Source organism: Nerophis ophidion, linkage group LG05 (genome assembly GCF_033978795.1).
Source record: "Nerophis ophidion isolate RoL-2023_Sa linkage group LG05, RoL_Noph_v1.0, whole genome shotgun sequence".
NCBI lineage: Eukaryota > Metazoa > Chordata > Actinopteri > Syngnathiformes > Syngnathidae > Nerophis > Nerophis ophidion.
Window position 1 is genome coordinate 3123677 of NC_084615.1, and position 23784 is coordinate 3147460.

The following is a 23784-nucleotide window of genomic DNA, read 5'->3' on the forward strand; positions in this document are numbered from 1 at the left end:
AAGTTACATGGGCACCAAGGCAAGTTACATGGGCACCAATGCAAGTTACATGGGCACCAAGGCAAGTTACATGGGCACCAAGGCAAGTTACATGGGCACCAAGGCAAGTTACATGGGCACCAAGGCAAGTTACATGGGCACCAAGGCAAGTTACATGGGCACCAAGGCAAGTTACATGGGCACCAAGGCAAGTTACATGGGCACCAATGCAAGTTACATGGGCACCAAGGCAAGTTACATGGGCACCAAGGCAAGTTACATGGGCACCAATGCAAGTTACATGGGCACCAAGGCAAGTTACATGGGCACCAAGGCAAGTTACATGGGCACCAAGGCAAGTTACATGGGCACCAAGGCAAGTTACATGGGCACCAAGGCAAGTTACATGGGCACCAAGGCAAGTTACATGGGCACCAAGGCAAGTTACATGGGCACCAATGCAAGTTACATGGGCACCAATGCAAGTTACATGGGCACCAATGCAAGTTACATGGGCGCCAATGCAAGTTACATGGGCACCAAGGCAAGTTACATGGGCACCAAGGCAAGTTACATGGGCACCAATGCAAGTTACATGGGCACCAATGCAAGTTACATGGGCACCAATGCAAGTTACATGGGCACCAAGGCAAGTTACATGGGCACCAATGCAAATATTTTCTTTCCAGGTCACGACTCTAAAACATGCATGCATACATTAGCCATCCATCCATTTTCTACCGCTTATTCTCTTTGGCATCGCGGGGGGCGCTGGTGCCTATCTCAGCTACAATCAGCAGATGGCGGGGTACACCCTGGACAAGTCGCCACCTCATCACAGGGCCAACACAGATAGACAGACAACATTCACACACTAGGGACCATTTAGTGTTGCCAATCAACCTATCCCCAGGTGCATGTCTTTGGAGGTGGGAGGGGCCTATCCCCAGGTGCATGTCTTTGGAGGTGGGAGGGGCCTATCCCCAGGTGCATGTCTTTGGAGGTGGGAGGGTGTTGTTCAAGAGTGTTGAAATGGTTTATATCACAACCATTAGTGTACTCTGTGTCACCCAGTATGCCTTGCAGTCGTGTGCGTGTTTGCTGCTAGCGGGGTGTATAAAATAGTCAGGCAATGTCATGGATACAAAGGATTCTGGGTATTGTTGTGTTGCGTTTATGTTGTGTTACTGGGAGGATGTCCTCCCGAAATGTGTTTGTCAATCTTGTTTGGTGTGGCTTCACAGTGTGGCACATATTACTAAGAGTGTTAAAATGGTTTATATCACAACCATTAGTGTACTCTGTGTCACCCAGTATGCCTTGCAGTCGTGTGCGTGTTTGCTGCTAGCGGGGTGTATAAAATAGTCAGGAAATGTCATGGATACAAAGGATTCTGGGTATTGTTGTGTTGCGTTTATGTTGTGTTACTGGGAGGATGTCCTCCCGAAATGTGTTTGTCAATCTTGTTTGGTGTGGCTTCACAGCGTGGCACATATTACTAAGAGTGTTAAAATGGTTTATATCACAACCATTAGTGTACTCTGTGTCACCCAGTATGCCTTGCAGTCGTGTGCGTGTTGCCGTGGAAACCACACACAACATGTTGCTGGACTGACAAGCAGATAGTACATGTTGTAGAAGGTGACTAAGCCAATGACTTCATAGCACGCCCTAATATTTATTATCTGGGTGACTGCCGGCAGTCATTCTAGAGAATATTATCATCTCCTATTGTCTTCTTCGCTTTGTGACACGGGTCTTAAATGGCTCTTTGAATGGCAAAGGATACCGATCCCAGAACCATGTATATTAAATATTTCCGGATGGTTCAACCGCCACCCGCCCGAATCTAATTAAAATCTATTTTTTCGTCATGTCACCCGCCTGACCTGCGGATACACCGCGCATGAGACCGCAAACCATGCATCTCTAATACACACACATCATATATATTAATATGTCCAGGGTGTATCCCGCCTCCCGCCCGATTGTGGCTGAGATAGGTGCCAGCGCCCCCCGCGACCTCAAAAGGGAATAAGCGGTAGGAAATGGATGGATATATATATATATATATATATATATATATATATATATATATATATATATATATATATATATATATGTATGTATATAATTTATATTTATTTATTTTGCCGTTTTTGTTGACATGTTAAAGGTGTTTTAATGAATATACATGCATGTTTAACATATAGATTCCTATCTTTCATGAAGAGAAGAATATAAGTTGGTGTATTACCTGATTCTGATGACTTGCATTGATTGGAATCAGACAGTATAGTGCTGATAATGTCCACTTTTTCAAATGGAGGAGAAAAAAAGTTCCTCCTTTCTGTCTAATACCACATGAAGGTCGTTGGTTTTTGGCATCTTATTTGTCCAGCTTCCATATTGGTTTTTATACACTTTACAAGAAATACATTGGCGGCAAACTCCGTATCTTGCTAGCTTGTTTGCGCTGGCTTTCAGAGACTCTTATTTTGTTAGCGCAGGCGCGATGGAGCGGCGCTTTTATTGTGAAGACAGGAACTGTGCGATCAGCCTTTAGGCTTTTGATGGGAAGTACGGTTGAAATAAAAAGTGTCTTTTTTCCTTTACACTTTTGATTGATTGATTGATACTTTTATTAGTAGATTGTACAGTACAATACTTATTCTGTACAATTGTATTAGTAGATTGCACAGTACAGTACATATTCCCTACAATTGTATTAGTAGATTGCACAGTACAGTACATATTCTGTACAATTGTATTAGTAGATTGCACAGTACAGTACATATTCTGTACAATTGACCACTAAATAGTAACACCCCAATAAGTTTTTCAACTTGTTTAAGTCGGGTCATGTGACCGCCTGGCTCTGTTTGATTGGTCCAAGGTCACCAGTGCCTGCATGTGATTGGTGAAACGCAGGCATGCGTAGTTCCTACTTTGAAAAACCAAAAACAAACATTAATAGATCGATAAAAAAAAAGTAGCGAGTAACGAGCTGAATGTAGATAAATGGAGCGGAGTAAAAGTAGTGTTTCTTCTCTATAAATATACTCAAGTAAAAGTAAAAGTATGTTGCATAAAAACTACTCTTAGAAGTACAATTTATCCCAAAATTTACTCAAGTAGATGTAACGGAGTAAATGTAGCGCGTTACTACCCACCTCTGGTTACTATGGTCATCTAATGAGTTACTATGGTCGTCTTATTAGTTGCTATGGTTGTCTAATTAGTTGCTATGGTCGTCTAATTAGTTGCTATGGTCGTCTAATTAGTTGCTATGGTTGTCTAATTAGTTACTCTGGTCATCTAATTAGTTGCTATGGTCATCTAATTAGTTACTATGGTCATCTAATTAGTTGCTATGGTCGTCTAATTAGCTGCTATGGTTGTATAATTAGTTGCTATGGTTGTCTATTTAGTTGCTATGGTTGTCTAATTAGTTACTCTGGTCATCTAATTAGTTACTCTGGTCATCTAATTAGTTACTATGGTCATCTAATTAGTTACTCTGGTCATCTAATTAGTTACTCTGGTCATCTAATTAGTTACTATGGTCATCTAATTAGTTACTATGGTCATCTAATTAGTTACTATGGTCATCTAATTAGTTACTATGGTCTTCTAATTAGTTACTATGGTCTTCTAATTAGTTACTATGGTCATCTAATGAGTTACTATGGTCATCTAATTAGTTGCTATGGTCGTCTAATTAGTTGCTATGGTTGTCTAATTAGTTGCTATGGTTGTCTATTTAGTTGCAATGGTTGTGTAATTAGTTACTCTGGTCATCTAATTAGTTACTGTGGTCATCTAATTAGTTACTATGGTCATCTAATTAGTTACTCTGGTCATCTAATTAGTTACTATGCTCATCTAATTAGTTACTATGGTCATCTAATTAGTTGCTATGGTCGTCTAATTAGTTGCTATGGTCGTCTAATTAGTTGCTATGGTTGTCTAATTAGTTGCTATGGTTGTCCAATTAGTTACTATGGTCATCTAATTAGTTACTATGTCATCTAATTAGTAACTATGGTCATCTAATGAGTTATTATGGTCATTTAATTAGTTACTATGGTCATCTAATTAGTTACTATGGTCATCTAATTAGTTACTATGGTCATCTAATTAGTTACTATGGTCATCTAATTAGTTACTATGGTCATCTAATTAGTTGCTATGGTCATCTAATTAGTTGCTATGGTCATCTAATTAGTTGCTATGGTCATCTAATTAGTTACTATAGTCATCTAATTAGTTACTATGGTCATCTAATTAGTTACTATGGTCATCTAATTAGTTACTATGGTCATCTAATTAGTTACTATGGTCATCTAATCAGTTAATCTACATGACAGCAGCTCAGACAAGCCACCAAGCAGTTTGGGCGGGAAAGCGTTTCCACAGACACGGAAAGAGATTCTCACAACAAAATTCTAAAGCTTAGTGATATATCAGATACATCAGATTGTAGGCAGGTTTAATTTGTACCCTTTGCGTTCCTACTTCACTGTTTGTTGCATTTTTGTAGCGTTTCACTTGATTGTAAAATATGTCGATCGAAAAGGGGTGTGATGTTCATATTTTGTCAATATTCAGTGTTTTATCCTTCATAGAAAAATGTAAAATTCCATGATGTTTTTTTAAGGCAGTCTGTCATAACATTTTTAGCAATCAATCAGACATTATTGTGAGGTTTTGTATTAGTGTTGTTAAAAAGAGATATACCAGCCCCCAGATACGTGTTTTTCTGTAATTGGGGCCCCCGAGTCAAAAGAATTGCCCAAACCTGATGTAGATGATGTATCGGGACACATCCATTAAGAATTTGAGCAGAAATATGTCATATAGCGGCATGGCGTAGTGGGTAGAGCGGCCGTGCCAGAAACCTGAGGGTTGCAGGTTCGCTTCCCACCTATTGACATCCAAGTCGCTGCCGTTGTGTCCTTGGGCAGGACACTTCACCCTTTGCCCCCGGTGCCGCTCACACTGGTGAATGAATGATAGGTGGTGGTCGGAGGGGCCGTAGGTGCAAACTGGCAGCCACGCTTCCGTCAGTCTACCCCAGGGCAGCTGTGGCTACAGATGTAGCTTACCACCACCATCGTGTGAATGAATGTAGCTTACCACCACCATCGTGTGAATGAATGTAGCTTACCACCACCATCGAGTGAATGAATGTAGCTTACCACCACCATTGTGTGAATGAATGTAGCTTACCACCACCATCGTGTGAATGAATGATGGCTTCCCACTTCTCTGTGATCGCTTTGAGTATATAATAATAGAAAAGTGCCATATAAAACCTAATCTTATTATTATTGTATAGGAATCATCTCTACACAATAACAAATTAACCAAATGCTGTGTCACATGAGTGATTTTTGAAATAATCCCTTTGTGACATGAAAAAAAACAAGTAATGCTAGAAAAACAAAACCTGGTGTTTACTTTTTCAAATCAAAATAAAAAAACACAAGGCAGTTTGGCTAATGAAGATGGAATGTAATAAATCATCTTTAAGTTCAACAGTTTGGCCAACAAAAATAGAGAGTGAGACCTCTCACATCGAATACACAATCTTCACAGCCTTCCTTCAATCCAATGAGATGACAAAACATTTGAGCTAGTATTGTGTTAGTATTTCAACACTGATACATCCATCCATCTATCCATCCATTTACTACCACTTGTCCCGTTCGGGGTCCCGTGGGATGCTGGAGCCTATCTCAGCCGCTTCAGGCGGAAGGCGGGGTACACCCTGGACAAGTCGCCACTCATCGCAGGGCCGCAAATGATCATAATACCGTTTATTGTTACATCCCTCAACCTTTAAGAAGTCAGATGTTGGTCGATTGTTCAGGGCATGACGGCAAAGGGCTTTTGCCGCAGTTGCCGTGGTTGAAGTGGAGGCCTGCAACATGTCACTTGTGTTACTACTGAGGCCGGGACAAAGAAGTACACACTGTAGTATTAGCATATCCATTGGACTTTTTTGTTGCAGACAAATCTGTCTGATTGTGGCGGTCCACTTCCTGTATGATCCATGTCAGAACTTTGTCCACTTCCTGTATGATCAGTGTCAGAACTTGGTCCACATCCTGTATGATCCGTGTCAGAACTTGGTCCACATCCTGTATGATCCGTGTCAGAACTTGGTCCACTTCCTGTATGATCCGTGTCAGAACTTGGTCCACTTCCTGTATGATCAGTGTCAGAACTTGGTCCACATCCTGTATGATCCGTGTCAGAACTTGGTCCACTTCCTGTATGATCCGTGTCAGAACTTGGTCCACTTCCTGTATGATCAGTGTCAGAACTTGGTCCACTTCCTGTATGATCCGTGTCAGAACTTGGTCCACTTCCTGTATGATCAGTGTCAGAACTTGGTCCACATCCTGTATGATCCGTGTCAGAACTTGGTCCGCATTGCCGGCAGTAAGTCAGACACCTTTCCAGTGAGGGTTGGACTCCACCAAGGCTGCCCTTTGTCACCCATTCTGTTCAGAACTTTTATGGACAGAACTTCTAGTAACTTCTGCAGGATTAGGTCTCTGCTTTTTGCAGATGATGTGGTCCTGATGGCTTCATCTGTCCAGGATCTTCAGCTCTCACTGGATTGGTTAGCAGCCGAGTGTGAAGTGACTGGGATGAGAATCAGCACCTCCAAGTCCGAGTCCATTAACCCCCCGTAAAAGGGTGGAGTGCCATCTCCAGGTTGGGGAGGAGACCCTGCCCCAAGTGGAGGAGTTCAAGTACCTAGGAGTCTTGTTCACGAGTGAGGGAAGAGTGGATCGTGAGATCGACAGGCGGATCGGTGCGGCGTCTTCAGTAATGCGGACGTTGTACTGATCCATTGTGGTGAAGAAGGAGCTGAGCCGGAAGGCAAAGCTCTCAATTTAGCGGTCGATCTACGTTCCCATCCTCACCTATGGTCATGATCTTTGGGTCATGACCGAAAGGACAAGATCACAGGTACAAGCGACCCAAATGAGTTTGTGTCTCTCCCTTAGAGATAGGGTGAGAAGCTCTGCCATCCGGGAGGAACTCAAAGTAAAGCCGCTGCTCCTTCACATGGAGAGGAGCCAGATGAGGTGGTTCGGGCATCTGGTCAGGATGCCACCCGAACGCCTCCCTAGGGAGGTGTTTAGGGCACGTCCAACCTGTAGGAGGCCACGGGGAAGACCCAGGACACGTTGGGAAGACTATGTCTCCCGGATGGTCTGGGAATGCCTCGGGATCCCCTGGGAAGAGCTAGACTAAGTGGCTGGGGAGAGGGAAGTCTGGGCTTCCCTGCTTAGGCTGCTGCCCCCGCGACCCGACCTCGGATAAGCAGCAGAAAATGGATGGATGGATGGATGGATGGATGGATGTTGCAGACAATTGAAACAATTGAAAATTGATGTTTTTCCTCTTCTTGCCCCACGGAGATTGACACACCTAGCAAAACATATCTAATTCTAACGCTAAAGAGAGCAAGACATTGTTCCAATGTTGAAATATTAAAAAGTGCGAATCATAATTCTATTGCTCAGCGCTAAACAAGAAATAGAAAAATAGTCAAGCAATCACTCACTGTACAATGTCTGCTTTCACCGGGATGTTTATCATGGTCAGCACAACACTGGTGTTCCCTGTTTAAATGTTGAATTCAGCATAATCCTCCCTCAGGGTGCAATCCAGCATATTTTCATGTCTTTGGGTCTAAATTGAATTTAAAAGTTGACAAACTTCTCGGCTTATGGCCACAACTTTTTACGATACACATAAGAGCATGATTTATAATCGAGCTCAAACTTTCACCAGCTCAGAGGCCATGCAGCAACTCACCGGCTGAGTGTGGCACTAGCTGCATAAGCTAGTTGGCTCTCTGTGATGAAGTTGCCACTAAAAGTAGTTGCCAATACTTGGTTAATATTAGAGATGTCCGATAATGGCTTTTTTGCCAATATTCGATATTCCGATATTGTCCAACTCTTAATTACTGATTCCGATATCAACTGACACCGATATATACAAATACTCTCATCAGAAAAGTATGTTTGACACAAACACTGGGATTTCTAACAATTAGGGAGGTTTGTGTCAGGTTTGTCCTACAACATAAACCATATTAACACACAAAAACATTTTTTTCCCCATCTTTTTCTATTTTCATGACTTTTTGAAAAGCTCCAAGGAGCCACTAGGGCGGCGCTAAGAGCTGCAGGTTGCAGACCCCTGATCTACAATGTAAATAGTCATGAAAACCCATTGAATGAGAAGGTGTGTCCAAGCCTTTGGTCTGTACTGTACTGTACTGTACTGTACTGCATGTGTCAATAAATCAAGTGTTGTATTTCTCATGTTGCATAGAAACTGGCTGACAACGATCCACTTTGCTTCTTTGAGCAGTTTCCTTCAGTGGACGGATATCAAGCAGCCTCTCTCAGGCTAATCAAGGAGGCTCTGAAGATAGAGCGCCCTAACCACAACCCCCGCAATAGTTCCAGAGCCCAAAGTGAAGGTAAAAATCCCAGCAAATGTGCAGAAATGTGAAAGGAACAATAGTCTAATTATTTGTCCTAGGAGACCTCTGTGATCGTCCCTTGAGCCTTGGCTCCACAAAGAAAGAGGAGGACAGCTGGGGCTCGGAGGAGCCGTCAGAGAGCGGTATGACCATGGAAGAACTGAGGGGCTTGGAGTCGGCTCTGAGAGCAGAGATAGGCCGGGAGCAGGGAGCCGCAATGGCCTCGCAGGGTGTAAGTCCTGCTTCTGCGGTGGTGATGGCCAGCAAGACTAGCTTGCCTGCCAAGTACATCGGACTTGACGGAATGGAGCAGGAGGGAGAGGTGGAGCCACAGCCGCCGAGCCTGCAGCGAGAGGACCAGATAGGACCGGGCTGGGCAAAGGACCGCCTGAGGTCGGTGGAGCTGAAGTCGGGCAGGTGCAAGAAGACGAGAGAGAAGGACTCGCCTCCAAACGGGGAGGAGGGAGTGGAGCCGGGGAAGTCGGCGCACCTCCCACATCCACCTGCTCCAGGAAGTGTGGGCGAGAGCGCAGGGGAAGAGGATGTGGGTGGCGACCTGCTCCACTTCTGTCCTCAGTGCGGTGGTGGCTTCCCCACAGAGGCTGAGATGGAGGAGCACCCCTGTCCACTAGGCGGCGCTCACCTGGAGAGCAGCGGCGGAGAGGAGAGTATCTTCCCTTGCGCCCACTGCGGGAACACATTCAGCCACGCCTGGGCGCTCAAGAACCACGAGTGCGCCTGCGCGGCCGAGCGGCCCCACTGCTGCGAGATTTGCGGGAAACGTTTTACGCATTCGCGCTCGTTGGAACGCCATCACCTGGTGCACACGGGCGAGAGGCCGCACCAGTGCCCGTTGTGCGGGCGCAGCTTCAGTCGCCTGGGGAACCTGGAAAGGCACCAGAGGATCCACACGGGCGAACGTCCTTACGGCTGCCAGGCCTGCGGCAAGCGTTTCAGTCGAGTGGAGTACTTGAAGAGACACCAGCTGATACACAACGGGGAGAAGCCCTCGCCTGTGGGCTCAACTTCCGCCATGTGGAGCAGCTGAAAAGTCACCAGGGTTTTTACACACTTCAAATATCTCACAACTGCAGAGGTAGGAGCAGCTTTTTAAATGAGTGTGGTAGAATTTAGGCGACTAACATGTCTGCCATTTGTCTCGGTGGTTTGAATCCTGTAAGAAAGACCTGACAGGATCATCATGAACAGACTGAAAGGAACTATAAACTACATGGAGTCAACTCGTCTGCCATTTTGACTGGAGCTATTCTTTGTATTCAGCCTGTAATTATTTATAAAGACAAATTGTACATTTGTATGTTTGTATTAATACTAATCACTCTTGAAAAATGAAAGAATGGTTTTTCTCCCCAATGACAGCAATTGTATATTTGTCTTTGGTCAGCATCAAGAAATAAACATTTCAGTTCATTAAGAGCATTTGTCACTTGTTAATCTAGTCCTTTTAGCACAAGACACAAGGGGGCGCTACGACTACTTTTAGTGAACATCTAATGACATTATATGCTTTTGATGAAAAAACGACAATTTGGTCCTTTGCAATCTCGATTTATCGTCAGACCAAGAACATATTGACACATAAAATGACAAGATTGATACAGACAAAATGACTTTATTTAATCAAATGACTTGATGAAATGAAGTGATTAAAGATAACAGACTTGATTAGAGTTGTGGCAGTGACTGACACTGGCCATCAAACAAGCTAATGGGCATGGCCAGCCTTTGTGCCAGAATCCCCTCCAGGGTTTCCAGAGGCATCTTCCTCACGTCGTATCGCCGCACTGAGGCCCTGGCTTTGGGGTTAACTGCCACAAACTCCTCTCCGCTGTCACGATCATTCCTGCCCACAGCTGCGTACGCGGGGAAGGTCGGCCTCACATCCCGGGGAAGCTCGGCCGCATAGGAGGGGCAGCAGTAGGCGGACCACATGTACTCGGGAACCGACACCCTGTTATTGATCCAGCGGGCCCCGTCTGCATAAGGCATGGCCCCTGTGATCACGTACATCGGACCCTCGCAGAACGTCTTGAACTTTCTCATCACTTCCTTCTCCAGGGAACTCCAGGGACCAGAGTTGGAACCCGCCCGCTGAGGAACAACGTTGGTCAGGGTGAATGTGGCCGCACGGTCGTCTTGGGTGTTGTGGTGCATGCTGGGAGTCAGATGGCCTTTGGTGTAGTTGGAATGACTGTAATCCTGAGGCACTGCTTGACTCTCTATCACATTCTGATCCACTGTGGCATTGAATGCTTTCATTTCAGGGCTTGCCTGGGAGAATGCCAACTGAAACAGAAAGGGTTATGTTATTTTGGTAATGTGTAAAAAAAACAACAATTCACCAATTCAGTCAGTACGCTAGATCTAGAGAGAGTAACTAACCACATTCATAAGTGAGTAATTTAAGTATGATTCTGGAAAAATAAATTGAGACTTACACGTATAACTAAATACTGTTTTTCTAAACAATTTGCCCAACATGGCCTAGAACTTGATGATTTGGTCGACTTTGACATAAACAGTGTTGACTTATTAAACACTTCTCTCTGTATCTTAAATGAATTAAAAATAGATCAACACTGTCCGACAAGATATACAATGTGATTTTGCGTAGCTTACTACGGGAAAATTCGATTTTACCTTACCTGCGGTTCGTACTTCCATGTGGATTTTGGCCGTTTCCCATTTGCCGAGCTGATAACGTACGCAGAATACAAAGGTGCACGACTCTGACGGTGGTACATGCTGGCAAAGCGGTACTGGTTGTTAAAGCGCTGACATATCGGTTGGTATCCCACTGAGTTGATACCCTGCGGCGGTGTTCCTTTATAGAAGAAATCGAGGCACTGGGAAAAGTCCTGGTGCAGCTCTCCGAGGACCAGACCATCAAAGCAGCGAAGGAGAAGAAAAATAACTCCTATGGAGGAATGCATCTTGAAGTTTGCTGGAGAAAAACACTTGAGGGCCGCTGGGTTTTCCATTTATATGTTGATAGCAGAAACTATGCGTGGCAGTTTTAATCCTGCCTACTATGGTTTGCAGACTTCCCCTCTTGACCAGTAGTCAGCAGGTCTTCTGGGAAACTATAGAATATCCCCAATATTCATCTCATATTGTCATCACTTTTTGTATAACATCCTGGTCACAGGGGACAACCACAACAGTCAAATGGTTGAGAATGTTTACAAGCGAACACTGCAGATGGTCAAAAGGAAACCTATTTCAACACACCATCGCTTGGTTCTGCAGACATGACATGTTTTCAGTCTTAAATATTGTATGAGGTTGTTTTAAAATGACAACTACTACAAGCCACACCCTTCTGCTCTCAGCAAGCTTGTAGTGCCGTCACACAGTGGAAATGTTAAAGTGCTCTTGAGAAAAAACATATTTTGGACAGCGAGCCTTTTCTGTCCGTGGTTCTAACCTGAACTCAGACCGGGGTCACTCTGGATACAAAACCAAAATTTTGTTTCAAAGGAAGTTAGTCACGTGACCATTAAATATTCACTCAGATATATTTTATGCCCCTCTTAAGTGTAGTTTAACTGCTTTATTCTTATGAGTAAGTGTTGTTTTTAATTCTCTCTTCTTAGGACGACCATTGCAAATTAGCCTTGGCTACAAGTGCTAGAATACAAATAATCTGAAAAGTACGCACTACACGTCACTTTTTTCACATTTTATGTTACAGCCTTATTCCAAAATGGAATAAATTAATTTGTGTGTGTAAATATGTTGAAAAATAAAAAAACAATGAAATACTGTACACACTGTAAAAATTCACAGCCTTTGCTCAATACTTTGTTGATGCACCTTTAACAGCAATTTAAAGTGTTTTTGAATAAGATGCCATAAGCTTGACACAACTATCTTTGGGCAGTTTGGCCCTTTCCTCTTTGCAGCACCTCTCAAGCTCCATCAGATTGGATGGAAAGCATCAATGCACAGCCATTTTCAGATCTTTTCAGAGATATTCAATTGGATTCAAGTCTGGGCTCTGGCTGGGCCAATCAAGGACGTTTGAAAGGGAAACAATGAATATAAGGGCCGGCATGGAATAGAACAGACAAGCTATTGTAATGTCTGTTCGCGGGAAAACAAAATCCTAATCCACGATTTGACTCCCTCGAATGGCCTTGATGCAACAACAGGAGCAGGCTGTTCTGAAAGCATCCCCCCGAGGACTCCTCAATGATGGACACTTTTGACCTCCCTCCCTCCTCAACGAAACCTGGAGTCGAACTTTTGCTTGGATGCAGAATGGCCCCAGGTCTATGGACACTACATCAACACATCCAAGACAATGGGCATATACACACACACATCCCCACACCCACCCCACGCCTTCACCTCCGCTTGATTCTCCTTCGGGGTGATGGATGGCTGGTGGCGCCAAAAATCATGCTGCCTAAAATCCTCTAATCTTTTCCACAAAACATGACAAAAACTAAACCTGAATAGCCATGGGAAATTCACTCCATTTCCTTGGCAGACAACGGGGGAAATTAAGGATAATTACAATCCACTGGGTTGTGAGTTTTTCCTTGCCCTTATATGGGATCTGAACCGAGGATGTCGTTGTGGCTTGTGCAGCCCTTTGAAACACTTGTGATTTGGTTCTATGTAAGTAAACATTGATTGATTGATTGATTGATGTCAATCTAGGGATGTACATAGCTGGACTTGACTTATTCTTTTTTATTGACAGCAAACTGGACTTAGAGCAGCCATGTGCTGTACCTCATTCTTCAACATTTGTTTCAAGACGCGGGATCAGTTCCACATTGACTACAGTCTTATTCGACTAATTGATTATTATTCCCAACATAAACGCAGGATACGGTCCCTTTGTCCCTTATCTTTCTACGTACTGTGTCATGTTGACACAGTTGATCTGCCGCTTCTCTTCTTTTTCTCCTATGTCCCCCCCTCCCTTGTGGAGGGGGTCCGGTCCGATGACCATGGATGAAGTACTGGCTGTCCAGAGTCGAGACCCAGGATGGACCGCTCGTCAGGACCCAGGATGGACCGCTCGCCTGTGTATCGGTTGGGGACATCTCTACGCTGCTGATCCGCCTCCGCTTGGGATGGTTTCCTGTGGACGGGACTCTCGCTGCTGTTATGGATCCGCTTTGAACTGAACTCTCGCGGCTGTGTTGGAGGCACTATGGATTGAACTTTCACAGTATCATGTTAGACCCGCTCGACATCCATTGCTTTCGGTTCCCTAGAGGGGGGGGTTGCCCACATCTGAGGTCCTCTCCAAGGTTTCTCATAGTCAGCATTGTCACTGGCGTCCCACTGGATGTGAATTCTCCCTGCCCTTATGTGGGTTCTTCCGAGGATGTCGTAGTCGTAATGGTTTGATACATTTGTGATTTAGGGCTATATAAATAAACATTGATTGATTGATTTATTGATTGATTGATGTTTCCTTTTCTCTTCTGTGACTCTTCATATTACATTCAGTCTATCGAAACTTCCTATTTTGGGGGAAAACCTACACATTGGCTTTTGTTTTCTGTTCTTATGTCATGTAAGGGTGGGAAATCCTTTTCAGACTCATTTACAGGATGGACAAACAGATATGTGGAAGGAGCAGCGTGTGAAATAAGGAAAATGTGCTAGCGTCAGCTGAAGTAAAGTCACAGGTTTCAGTCTTCAGCTGCTGTCATGTTGCAACTTTTTCATTGAATAAAGAACAAAGTTGGATTTTTTGTCATTCTTTGTCGTAATTTGGGCATTACAGTTCTGGTATGGTGAACGTGTGTAGTAATTTTAGATAAACACATTGTGGTTTTGGTTGTAATGCACCAGACAGGCAAATGATTTTTTGATAATATCAGGAAACACTCGGCATTTCCTGGTGATTACATAACCTGGGAAGAACCGAGATGAGTGCCAGTTTGAAAGAAAAAGCTACTAAGTAAGATGTCCCCGCCACTAACTGTCAGTCATTCTGCGTTAATAGTCTTGCTTCGCATAAGAGCTTTTGTAAGAGCTTTTGTTTTTCCCTCTCCTGATTAACACTCTATTTGACCTTTTGGTTCTTTGCAGATGGGTTTGATAATGAAACTATTCTGTGACTATATGAACTACAGTGTTTTGTTTAAAGATAAAGATAGCCAGCTATGGAGCCCGAGATGATGTTTTGTTTTCAGAAAAGTTTGCACTGTCTTCCAAATCTAAACATCAGACATGGAGATGATCAGCTGGACTCTTGACTCAATTGACAGAATCTGTTTGACGAGGAAAAGAGGTTCTGGGGAGCCTGGCTGCCCTGATGGAACCATTGCTGTGAGAGATTCCTGGGATAAATGGAGAACCATGTGCCTCTCAGTCCTTTCCATCGAGGACGTGGAAGACATCTACCTATTTGGAACCGTGGTCACGGGGAACCGGCTGATTGGGCTGGGCATTGCTCAGGTGTAGTGGTTCTTATCCTGCGTTCGATTGAACCCTAAGGGTTTGGTAAGTTGGGGTCAGGGGTTCGGCGGAAGTCAAAACATAAATTAAAACTTCTCCCTATCGGCGTGTTACGGCAACAGCAGAAGTCAGGCTGGTTTGGAAGTGTGTAATTTGTTGTAAGTTTATGCCATACTTGCCAACCCTCCCGGATTTTTCGGGAGACTCCCGAAATTCAGCGCCTCTTCCGAAAACCTCCCGGGACAAATTTTCTCCCGAAATTCAGGTGCAGCTGGAGGCCACGCCCCCCTAGCTCCATGAAGACCTGAGTGACATGTCTGAGAGCGTGTCTGCCCAATGACGTTATAACTGTAGAATGATCGAGGGTCAGTTCTTGGTTTCTTATGTGGGTTTATTGTTAGGCAGTTTCATTAACGTCCTCCCAGCGCAGTAACAACACACAACAACAGCAGTCACCTTATCAATCAATCAATCAATGTTTACTTATATAGCCCTAAATCACTAACGTCTAACACTCTACCGTAAGGCAGTTCGTCTGCCGTAAACAGCATGTGACACTCTTAAACAGGACATTACTGCCATCTACTGTACATGATGCACCACAACACCTCCAGGCAACTTCAACCCTTTAATCCTCCTCCATTCACATCCCATCTCCCAGGATTGTAAATAACCTAATGTGAATAATCAAATGTATTTCTAATGTATATACTTGTTCTTATGCTATCTGGACTCACTATGTTCTCTGCTCGCTGTACATATCCTACCAAGTAAGATCTACACTGTTTCAATGTAGGAGCCTATCTCAGCTACAATCGGGCGGAAGGCAGTGTACACTCTGGACAAGTCGCCACCTCATCGCAGGGCCAACACAGATAGACAGACAACATTCACACACTAGGGACCATTTAGTGTTGCCAATCAACCTATCCCCAGGTGCATGTCTTTGGAGGTGGGAGGGGCCTATCCCCAGGTGCATGTCTTTGGAGGTGGGAGGGGCCTATCCCCAGGTGCATGTCTTTGGAGGTGGGAGGGGCCTATCCCCAGGTGCATGTCTTTGGAGGTGGGAGGGGCCTATCCCCAGGTGCATGTCTTTGGAGGTGGGAGGAAGCCGGAGTAGAACCCAAGCAGTCATGGGGAGGACATCCAAACTCCGGGCGCAAGATCGAACCCTGGACCTTCGTATTGTGAGGCAGACGCACTAACCCATCTACCGCCGTGCTTCCAATATCAATATTCATATCAATACAACCAAAATCTCACGATACATGGCCCCATTCATTCTTTCCTTAACACGGATCAATCGTCCTGTCCCCTTAGCAGAAAAACAGCCCCAAAGCATGATGTTTCCACCCCCATGTTTCACAGTAGGTATGGTGTTCTTTTTTGGTTTCATCTGACCACATGACATCCTCCCAATCCTCTGCTGTATCATCCATGTATCCATTTTGGTATAAACTCAACTGGTCGTGTTTGGCGGAAAAAGAATACTGAGTTGCATCCCAAGAACACCATACCTACTGTGAAGCATGGGGGTGGAAACATCATGCTTTGGGGCTGTTTTTCTGCTAAGGGGACAGGACGATTGATCCGTGTTAAGGAAAGAATGAATGGGGCCATGTATCCTGAGATTTTGAGCCAAAACCTCCTTCCATCAGTGAGAGCTTCGAATGGTTGACCAAATACTTATTTTCCACCATAATTTACAAATAAATTATTTAAAATTCCTACAATGATAATTCCTGGATTTTTTTTCCACATTCTGTCTCTCCCAGTTGAAGTGTACCTATGATGAAAATGACAGACCTCTGTCATCATTTGAAGTGGGAGAACTTGCACAATCGCTGGCTGACTAAATACTTTTTGGCCCCACTGTGTGTGTGTGTGTGTGTGTGTATTTATATATTAGGGGTGTAACGGTACACAAAAATTTCGGTTCGGTACGTACCTCGGTTTAGAGGTGAAGGTTCAGTTCATTTTCGGTACAGTAAGAAAACAACAACACATAAATGTTTTGGTTATTTATTTACCAAATTTGTAAAGAATGGCATAACATACATACACACACATATACACACATAACATACATATACACACATAACATACATATACACACATATACACACATAACATACATATACACACATATACACACATAACATACATAAACACACATATACACACATAACATACATATACACACATAACATACATATACACACATATACACACATAACATACATATACACACATATACACACATAACATACATATACACACATATACACACATAACATACATATACACACATATACACACATAACATACATATACACACATATACACACATAACATACATATACACACATATACACACATAACATACATATACACACATAACATACATATACACACATATACACACATAACATACATATACACACATAACATACATATACACACATATGCACACATAACATACATAAACACACATAACATACATATACACACATAACATACATATACACACATAACATACATATACACACATATACACACATAACATACATATACACACATATACACACATAACATACATATACACACATATACACACATAACATACATATACACACATATACACACATAACATACATATACACACATATACACACATAAACACACATATACACACATAACATACATATACACACATAACATACATATACACACATAACATACATATACACACATATACACACATAACATACATATACACACATAACATACATATACACACATAACATACATATACACACATAACATACATATACACACATATGCACACATAACATACATAAACACACATAACATACATATACACACATAACATACATATACACACATAACATACATATACACACATATACACACATAACATACATATACACACATAACATACATATACACACATATACACACATAACATACATATACACACATATACACACATAACATACATATACACACATAAACACACATATACACACATAACATACATATACACACATAACATACATATACACATACACACATAACATACATATACACACATAACATACATATACACACATAACACACATATACACACATAACATACATATACACACATATACACACATAACACACATATACACACATAACATACATATACACACATAACATACATATACACACATATACACACATAAACACACATAACATACATATACACACATAACATACATATACACATACACACATAACATACATATACACACATAACATACATATACACACATAACACACATATACACACATAACATACATATACACACATATACACACATAACACACATATACACACATAACATACATATACTCACATAACATACATATACACACAACATACATATACACACATAACATACATAAACACACATAACATACATATACACACATAACATACATATACACACATAACATACATATACACACATATACACACATAACATACATATACACACATATACACACATAACATACATATACACACATATACACACATAACATACATATACACACATAACATACATATACACACATATACACACATAAACACACATAACATACATATACACACATAACATACATATACACATACACACATAACATACATATACACACATAACATACATATACACACATAACACACATATACACACATAACATACATAACATACATATACTCACATAACACACATATACACACATAACATACATATACACACATAACATACATATACACACATATACACACATAACATACATATACACACATAACATACATATACACACATATGCACACATAACATACATAAACACACATAACATACATATACACACATAACATACATATACACACATAACATACATATACACACATATACACACATAACATACATATACACACATATACACACATAACATACATATACACACATATACACACATAACATACATATACACACATAAACACACATATACACACATAACATACATATACACACATAACATACATATACACATACACACATAACATACATATACACACATAACATACATATACACAAATAACACACATATACACACATAACATACATATACACACATATACACACATAACACACATATACACACATAACATACATATACTCACATAACATACATATACACACAACATACATATACACACATATACACACATAACATACATATACACATATACACATATACACACATAACATACATATACACACATAACATACATATACACACATAACATACATATACACACATATACACACATACCATACATATACACACATAACATACATATACACACATATACACACATAACATACATATACACACATAACATACATATACACACATAACATACATATACACACATATACACACATAACATACATATACACACATAACATACATATACACACATAACATACATATACACACATAACATACATATACACACATATACACACATAACATACATATACACACATAACATACATATACACACATAACATACATATACACACAGGGTCCATTGCCAGGGTTAATGTGGTCAACATATATAAAATAAAAACTAAATAAGTTAAGGCTCAGAATGGTTTCTTAACAAAACCTTTCTATATATAAAGTGCTTTTTTTTGATTGATTGAGACTTTTATTAGTAGATTGCACAGTACAGTACATATTATTAGTAGATTGCACAGTACAGTACATATTATTAGTAGATTGCACAGTACAGTACATATTATTAGTAGATTGCACAGTACAGTACATATTATTAGTAGATTGCACAGTACAGTACATATTCCGTACTATTGAGCACTAAATGCTAACACCCCAATAAGTTGTTGAACTTGTTTAAGTCGGGGTCCACCTTCATCAACACCGCCCGCAGTTTTTTGTGGACATGTTCCATAAATATTGATGTTAAAGATTTAATTTTTTTGTGAAGGAATGTTTATAAGTAAGTTGATGAATCCAGATGGATCTCTATTACAATCCCCAAAGAGGGCACTTTAAGTTGATGATTACTTCTATGTGGAGAAATCTGCATTTAGAATGTCTTTTCTTTTCATTTTTATAGTTTATTTGGAACATGAGCACATTTACAACACAATCCATCACACAGTTTCATATCACATCATGTCCGAAAAGGAGTAGGAAGAAGCAAAGTTTATTTAATCCTCGGCCTTTCCCAGGTCAGAGCGCCCACAAATAGATCATCTGCTGACTCTCCTTACAGCAAAATATCAAAGTGACATCCTTGAATAAGTAATACAACAGTTCTGTAATGTCATTCATGAATTCAGTCATCACCATCATACTGAGATGAAGAATATATTATTTTCAATAAGTTTGAAAGTGTTTCTCCTAATTCTTCTTTGTACTTTGTAAGCACTATTCATTTAAACATCCTCTTAAAGTGGATCATATCAGGACAATCTTTAACTTCTTTACTTCATCCATTCCATCATTTAATTCCACATACTGATATGCTAAAGGTTTTAAGTGTTGTACGTGCATGCAAATGTTTTAAGTTAGATTTTCCTCTAAGGTTATATTTCTCCTCTTTAGTTGAGAAGAATTGTTGTACATTCTTTGGTAGCAGCTTATAATTTGCTTTGTACATCATTTTAGCTGTTTGCAATTTGATCAAATCATCAAGCTGTAATATTTTTGACTCAATAAATAAAGGGTTTGTATGTTCTCTATATCCAACATTATGTATTATTCTATTTGATCTTTTTTCCAACAGTTAACAAATGTAGCGTTCCCCATATTTCTGTTGTGTCACATGCGGTCTGCTTCTTCCTCCGCTGCGGCGCACCTGGACACGCCCCCGCGCTCATCAAGCGGACCACGCCCACTCTCCGCCGCAGCTGGCCGCAGTCCACACCTGTGACTGATGACGTCAGCTGCTTAAAAGACCAGTGGACCCAGGGATCCTGGCGGGAACTTTCTTCTCTGAAGTACAAACTCTCCGTCACCTGCAAAGTGAGCTGTGCGTCTCACTCTTGACCAGGTCTCCTTCGTCCTCGGATTGCTTCCTTCGTCCCTCGACTCCTGGCTTCCTTCCCCGGACTATCCTGCCTGTCTTGCCATTATTGGACTGCATCGAGACCCCAAAAGGGAACAAGCGGTAGAAAATGGATGGATGGATGGAGTCTCTCAACACCAGCTCCAACACTTTGGTAAGACACTCCAGTTCATCCACACACACACAGTCTTACAACACACACTCTTGGCTTTTTGACACACACATCATTCTCTAGTTTATTAGTATTGTTATTATTATTATATTTAGTATTATATAATATAAATACATATATATTTTTACTTTGTATAAGATAAATCTTTGGACATTACTGCCATCTGGTGTCCGTTTGCCGTCACGTCCTCAGTAAACCATAACAGTTTCTGCACAATAACTCCGATATGTAACACTAGCGAGCAGAAGAGAATATAAAGTGATTTTTGGCACAGGACCTATTTTGCTTCATTCATTATTGAAATGTTTTTTGCACCTTATGTTGTATGTTTTGGATATGAGATTTCCAGTTCATTTTATCATCTATTAATACCCCCAAAAATCTGGTTTATTTTACCCTTTCAATGTCTACTCCGTCTATTTGTGTTCGTGTCTGATGCTCTTTTCTACTGTTACCAAATAGCATTATTTTAGTTTTACTGAGATGAGAATTGAATCACTTGTTTATTTTTCAAAAAGTTTTCAGTTATTTTTATATCTTTCTTTCCAAATAGTTGAAGAAAGACCACTAATTTGCACTGTTATACAATTTAATAAATCAGAAAGTGATGACATAGTGCTGTATTTTACTTCTTTATCTCTTTTTTTCAACCAAAAATGCTTTGCTGTGATTAGGAGGTACTTGAATTAAAAACATGTTCACAGGGGGTACATCACTGAAAAAAGGTTGAGAACCACTGTGTTATGGTAGTGTGTGTGTGTGTGTGTGTGTGTGTGTGTGTGTGTGGCCCTTTAATGTGTGCCGTCAGTGAGTGTGTGGGTGAGCGAGGTGAATAAAAGTGTGGTTAAAAAAAAAAATCTGAAAATATTACTTTATTTATCAAATTTTTTAAATTTCCTTAGAAATCAATATCGTACAATAGAACTATATTTTCAAAAAAATAAATTGCATTTTGTTATAAAGAGTTCTCATAAGAATTAAATTGTATATTTTCTATAAAATTCACTTTTCAACACAAAAGTCATAGAGTGCTGGTGTTTTGTTGCATTGGCTGTGTGTAAGACCTCCATAAAGCCACGATTCTCAACTAATTGCCGGACTCTTCATTTACCCTGGAGTCTGGAGCTGTGGAGACCCACCGCCCGGTAGAGTGAAGAGTTTGGTCCCCGAGAATACATCAGCCCTGGAGGGGTGTCTCCCCTGCGCTCCAGGAGAGCAGGGGAGACACTCTGGGAGCCGGAAGCAGACACTCTGGGACCCGGAAGCAGGAAAGGTGCAACACATGTTTGATGTGTTGTCAGAAGCAGCTGCTGAACAATGTCGGCAAACCTCCATCCTCCATTGTTGTTTCACGCAGCCAAAGTGTTCCCAAGTGGGAGATCTTAACGAGACAGGAGGGTCTTCCAGCTCTGGCTTTTACATGTTGTCCTAGCCCGGTCGCTGCTAGCATGTGTACTTGTTAAGTACACCTCCAAACCGAACCGAAACCCTCGTACCGAAACGGTTCAATACAAATACACGTACCGTTACACCCCTTAATAAATATATATATATATATATGTATGTATGTATGTATGTGTGTGTGTGTGTGTTTACAACCCCCTGGGCGCTGTTTTGTACTGTTTTTGTACTTATTTTGATTACTATTATTTCTCAATTGTTTGTAAAGGTTGCAATTCATAAATAAAGGTTGATTAAAAAAAAAGACTGCTTATGCTCTTTATATGAACTCAAAACAAGACATTTGTTGCCTACCGAACAAAAGGGCTATTAAGGGTTACTTTCAAACATTTGTCATCAACAGCAGTCATCAGTCAAGACCATTGAGTCTCTTTATAACAGCGCCTTGAAATTCCTGGACAAGAAGAGTATACGATATCATCATTGCCAAATTTTGACTAAATACAATATTTGAAGTTTTACCAATTGTATTTTGTTACACACAGTCAAACTGCTTATTAAATGCTTCAAAATATCTCTGCTCCCCAATTGCTCTGCAAGGCAATTACAAGACTTGCAAAGTGGTAGCAGATCTACCACCCGGGCAACGTCAAAAGGCAACTGTTATGTTCCATTCCGTAGAACATCTTTTGCCCGGACTGCCTTTTCCATAAAAGGAGCCCAAATATGGAACTCTTCACCTGACTCTTTGAAATGTACACCTGCACTTGTCACTTTCAAAAAAACAAACAAATTGTGGCTAGTTGAGCAACAATCGTGTTTTCATGTTTAGCTTTTACTAATTTTTACTAATTGGTTCTTATCTAGTTTTCACTTTGTCTGTGTTACTATTATTATTATTGGATTTTATCTAGTTTGCACTTGGTCTGTATTATTACTATTATCATCAACTCCTCTTTGCCTCCATCTTTTTATTTTCCTATTTTAATGATGCCCCAAGTGGAGGAGTTCAAGTACCTAGCAGTCTTGTTCACGAGTGAGGGAAGAGTGGATGGTGAGATGGACAGGCGGATCGGTGTGGACACT

General features: G+C 41.2%; 2 protein-coding genes across 5 annotated transcripts in view; one reads left to right on the forward strand and one right to left on the reverse strand.

Annotated features, from left to right (window-relative positions):
* si:dkeyp-121d2.7 (zinc finger and SCAN domain-containing protein 22) overlaps positions 1 to 9931 on the forward strand; it is an 11679-nt gene extending 1748 nt beyond the window's left edge. Inside the window, exons 4-7 of one of the 4 annotated variants that reach the window (XM_061899729.1) lie at positions 8164 to 8256; positions 8386 to 8497; positions 8560 to 9596; positions 9682 to 9931. In XM_061899729.1, the coding sequence (XP_061755713.1) occupies positions 8164 to 8256; positions 8386 to 8497; positions 8560 to 9548 (1194 nt within the window). In that variant the 3' untranslated portion in view covers positions 9549 to 9596; positions 9682 to 9931. Of the gene's footprint in view, positions 1 to 8163; positions 8257 to 8385; positions 8498 to 8559 lie in introns of all 4 variants that reach the window. The other 3 variants (XM_061899728.1, XM_061899730.1, XM_061899731.1) reach the window with 3 other exon arrangements.
* Positions 9932 to 10117: 186 nt separating this feature from the next.
* On the reverse strand, positions 10118 to 11547 carry LOC133552516 (endonuclease domain-containing 1 protein-like). The gene is made up of 2 exons (XM_061899733.1): positions 11167 to 11547; positions 10118 to 10807 (listed from the first exon to the last, which is right to left on the reverse strand). Exons 1-2 carry the CDS (start codon positions 11500 to 11502, stop codon positions 10187 to 10189), a joined length of 957 nt encoding a protein of 318 aa, XP_061755717.1. The 5' UTR covers positions 11503 to 11547; the 3' UTR covers positions 10118 to 10186.
* Between the last annotated feature and the right edge of the window lie 12237 nt (positions 11548 to 23784).

Excerpts from the sequence above, each read along its gene's own strand:
- LOC133552516 (XM_061899733.1), bottom strand. The coding sequence starts at position 11,502 with ATGGAAAACCCAGCGGCCCTCAAGTGTTTTTCTCCAGCAAACTTCAAG. Across the intron at positions 10,808-11,166 it reads CATGGAAGTACGAACCGCAG|TTGGCATTCTCCCAGGCAAG; the intron begins GTAAGGTAAAAT and ends TTTCTGTTTCAG.